Source organism: Helobdella robusta, assembly GCF_000326865.2.
Source record: "Helobdella robusta unplaced genomic scaffold HELROscaffold_7, whole genome shotgun sequence".
Lineage (NCBI taxonomy): Eukaryota > Metazoa > Annelida > Clitellata > Rhynchobdellida > Glossiphoniidae > Helobdella > Helobdella robusta.
In genome coordinates this window covers 5019583-5023747 of record NW_008705398.1, presented here as the reverse complement: position 1 = coordinate 5023747, position 4165 = coordinate 5019583, and the positions used below count along the sequence as shown (strand labels likewise).

The window sequence follows — 4165 nt, the reverse complement described above, 5'->3', positions numbered from 1 at the left end:
GTTTCTGAAAAATGTGCGTAGGCAAAATACCCAACGAACATAATTTTGATGGAGAACTTAGAACTATACTTTTAACATCATCTTCAGTGCATACTGGAAAAGTAGAGAACACATTTTCAACTTTGAACTCTGACTGATTGAAGTTTGGATAATCCGCAGTCTTCGTCAATTCTCGAACTTTATCTATTTTATTATTGAAAAACGTTAAAAAATTTTGAGCTGTATGGTCAGTGGCATCTTTTAAACTGCTACTACCAATTTCCTTACACAGCAATTTATTAATAATACTCCAAATTTTTTTGGATTATTTTGATTATCCTTAACGAGCTCCTTCCAATATAGATTTTTCTTTTGAGTGTATATGAAACTTTTTGCTTTCATGGCCATTACCCAGTTTTTTTTATCTTCTTTCTTCAACGTTTTTCTATATCGTTTTTCCATTTTTCTACAATAAGCCTTCGACCGTCTACATTCAGAATCAAACCAAGGTGCCATCGGATCATTTCTAACCTCAACCATACGATAAGGTGCAACTATTTCAGTGATTTTCGTCATTTCGCTTTCAAATAAATTCCATAAATCATCAGTATTTCCACCCTGGCATAATCTATTTAAAGGAGAATCAAGAACCAAAGAAATAAAACGATCGTGCTTCATGTTTTTCCATGATCGAACCATCCTTTTTTTTTTCATTCTTATAACTTGATCAATTGATAAACATGCCTGAACCAAACCATGATCAAAGAAAACTCCCGGAGGCAGAACTCGAATATCGAAAACTGGAAAAGACATAGAAGTGATAATCAGGTCTAACACACCTCCTAATTCATGCGTTGGTTCATTTATTCTATTAACAAGATTAAAATTACCAAAAATCTCACATAATGACACACTGTGAGGATCCATGTGTTTCTCTACATGCACATTAAAATCACCAGCTAAGACAACATTGTTACTAAGCAAGGATATTATCTCTAACAAGCTCCTGAAAGAATAGAGATGAAATTAAAGCCGATCCTGGTCTATAAACAGCCAATAAAACAATATGAGTTCCATTTATTTTTAATTTAATGGCTAATGCCTCAAAAGTCTTTAACACATGTAATCTGATGAGTTTAAAAATAAAACATTTTTTTAAATAAATTATTAATCCACCATGAAATGGATCATGAGGTCTGACAAAATCCACAAAATTATAACCTGGTGACATTGCCCGCCTAACAGCAATTTCATTTCTGGACCCATGCCATGTTTCAGTCAAAACTAAGATATCCAAACCATCGCAAATTACCTCATACACTTTATCATATTTCGACAAAATTGACCTAATATTCAAAAGCCCTAGTCCTATTTTAACATTGTTAAGCATTTTACAACCATTGTTTTTCTTATGACTTTTACCTTTACCTTTTATGACTTTTTGAAACTCACGATCCGCCACTTTCCCACAGGTCCTCTGACCCTGTATAAAAAACCTCCCGTACATGCAGCTTCTCTTGTCTTTGCATTAGCAATCAAACTTTTCAATTCACTCCTCTGTTCAGCAGTCAGATCATTGGCAATCCATACCTTACTAAGTTCTTCAGACATTTGCTTAAGTTTGTATGAACTCTTCATCACCAACTCTTTAGCTGAAATGAAATTTTAGCTAATATATATATATATATATATAAACGTGCGTGTTTGTATGCGTGTGTGCGTGCGTATGTGTGTGTGTATGTGTGCGCGTGTGAATGTGTGTCTTAATAAACACAAACAAGTTAACAAGCATGGGTGCACGCATATTTTTTTCTAATTAAATCATTATTTTTTATGTTTATACCCATTAATTTTATGTTTGCGTGCGTATGTTTGTGCGTGCGTGCATGTGTGTATAAATATCGGTGTGTTTGCTTGTAGTTATGCGTATAGGTATTTTTGCATGTTTTAAAGTATACTTTTTAAATGAAAAAAAAGTCAAAAATATTCATTCAAAAAAGTCAAATGGAATGGAAAGTTATCTCAGTAGGACATAATACTTATATATGCCATCCATCATTTATCACTAGTTTACATGCAGCCGTTCATACAGAAACACACGGACACCAACAAACTAACAAGCATACATCCGTACGCACATAGATAAACATACATTTGTACTCAAGTATATACCTACGTATATACTACTCAATTATATATAAACGTATATATAATTTTATACAAACATACATACACACACATATATACATACATACATGCACACATAAAAACATACATACGAAACGAAACGAAATTTATTTGCTTCTCAAAATTGAAAATTAAAAGAAAGCAGGATGACCATAATAGAATTTATATAAAATTCATCTAGTATGGCCACCTAAACAGAAATGTTCCAAGTTCACACAAATTTTCAGCAAATAATAAAAATTTTTCCTAAATGATCTATGAGAGGCATGTTAGATGTTAGTTGTTAGTAAATTAACAAACTCAACTATGTTAGCAAAACAGGTGTTAGTTGTTAGTACATTACATTAGACATTACATAGTTATCTATATATTTAAGCAATATATAAAGATTTAATTTGTCAAAGTTTAAATTGTTGGTGGCGACGAATAGTTGATTGGTGTGCGCTTGCTTCCTGGACAGCGTGATGACCCTCATTGCCCTCTTCATCAGCATCTTGACGGGGTTGGTGGTCATTTGATACGCACTGGCCCAAACAACATTGCAGTACGTCACGTGAGGCAGACAGATGGCGTTATAGATCATGTTCAAGCATTTTTTCGGAAGGTAAAATTTTATTTTGTTCATTATTCCAATAGATTTCGCTAACTTGTTCGAAACGTAGTTGACATGGGGTTTGAAAATTAGTTTCTGATCTAAAAATTTTATTGTTTCACTCTCGATTATTTCTTGGTTGTTGATTGTAATTTTATACGGTTCTTTGTAATTTAAATATTGCACTGGTCAGAAGACAATCAACTGCGTTTTTGAAATGTTTATAGGCAGTTTATTGGAGTTGAACCATTTGACAACGTGTTTTATTTCAGCGTTGGTTTGATTGATAACATCATCAATATCTTTCCTGCTACCAAAAATGTTGATGTCGTCAGCAAAGCAAACGTAATCGAAGTAGTCGGTTGCATTTGGCAGATCGTTGATGAAGATGATGAATAGCAGTGGTCCTAAGATGCTTCCTTGAGGAACCCCGGCACCATTGTGTCGTAAAGTTGAATTTTCATTTCCCCAATAAACAAACTGATTTCTTACATTCATACATACATACATACATACATACATACATACATACATACATACATACATACATACATACATACATACAAACAAACATACATACATACATATATACATACAAAAAAATAAAAATAAACTATACATACATACAAAAAAAAAAACTATAAGGGGAGAGATTGGGCCAAAGTTTGCTGCAATAGTTGTCTCCTCCCACACTGTTACCTAGGTTTTTGTATTCACTCATTCACTCATTTGTTCACTCATTCATTCTTTCATCAATAAAAAAAAGAATAGAAAAAAAAATAAATAAAAGTTGAAAAAGTTATATATATTTTCCAATGGTTAAATATTTAAAGATAATTCAGTCATTCATCCGTTCGCTCGTTCATTCATTCCGTCACTCATTCATGTATTCGTTCATTCATCCATTCGTTTGGTTGTTTATTCATTCATTCATTCATTCATTTATTCACTCACTCATTCATTCTTTTTTTTCCTCACTCGTCCGTTCAGTAATTAGCTCATTCATTCCCCCATCATTCACTCATTCATTCGTTTGTTAGCTGGCCCGTTCATTTGGTCATTCGCTGGTTCATCCATTCATTCATCCATCCACCCCACTTGGTTTGTTTCCTTTCCTTCGTTTCTTGGTTGTTTTTAATCACATATGGCTCCAACGTTACAACAGTGCCCCGTCTGCTTTACCCACTTTAGAAGCACTCCAGACGGGAGTTATGTCGGCACGGAGGTAAAGTGAAAGGACAGGAATGCTCGGGGTCCCGGAAAAAAGTTGATCCATCTGGCGCGGGGGCTGCTTCGCCTCTTGGTGCCGCACCCGACCCCAAGCCTAGGTTGCCCACACGGCCGACGGCCGCATCGGTCTCCAGTGATCCTCTCTTTCTGGATTACTCTGGTGTTTTTGACAAGCTG

The 4165-nt window shown here is 34.6% G+C and overlaps 2 protein-coding genes across 2 annotated transcripts in view; one reads left to right on the top strand and one right to left on the bottom strand.

The window, feature by feature from the left end:
* Window positions 1-955: 955 nt before the first annotated feature.
* Window positions 956-1590, bottom strand: HELRODRAFT_165171 (hypothetical protein; the record flags this gene model as incomplete). Its single annotated transcript, XM_009031033.1, has 2 exons — window positions 956-1106; window positions 1418-1590. The coding sequence occupies 2 exons, from the start codon at window positions 1588-1590 to the stop codon at window positions 956-958; spliced, it is 324 nt and encodes a 107-aa protein (XP_009029281.1).
* An 826-nt stretch (window positions 1591-2416) lies between these two features.
* The window catches only part of HELRODRAFT_165170 (hypothetical protein), a gene marked incomplete at both ends in the record, with an annotated part of 5224 nt that continues 3475 nt past the window's right edge, over window positions 2417-4165 (top strand). Inside the window, 3 exons of the mRNA XM_009031032.1 lie at window positions 2417-2441; window positions 2712-2770; window positions 3950-4114. Coding sequence (XP_009029280.1) covers window positions 2417-2441; window positions 2712-2770; window positions 3950-4114 — 249 coding nt within the window. The remainder of the gene's footprint in view (window positions 2442-2711; window positions 2771-3949; window positions 4115-4165) is intronic.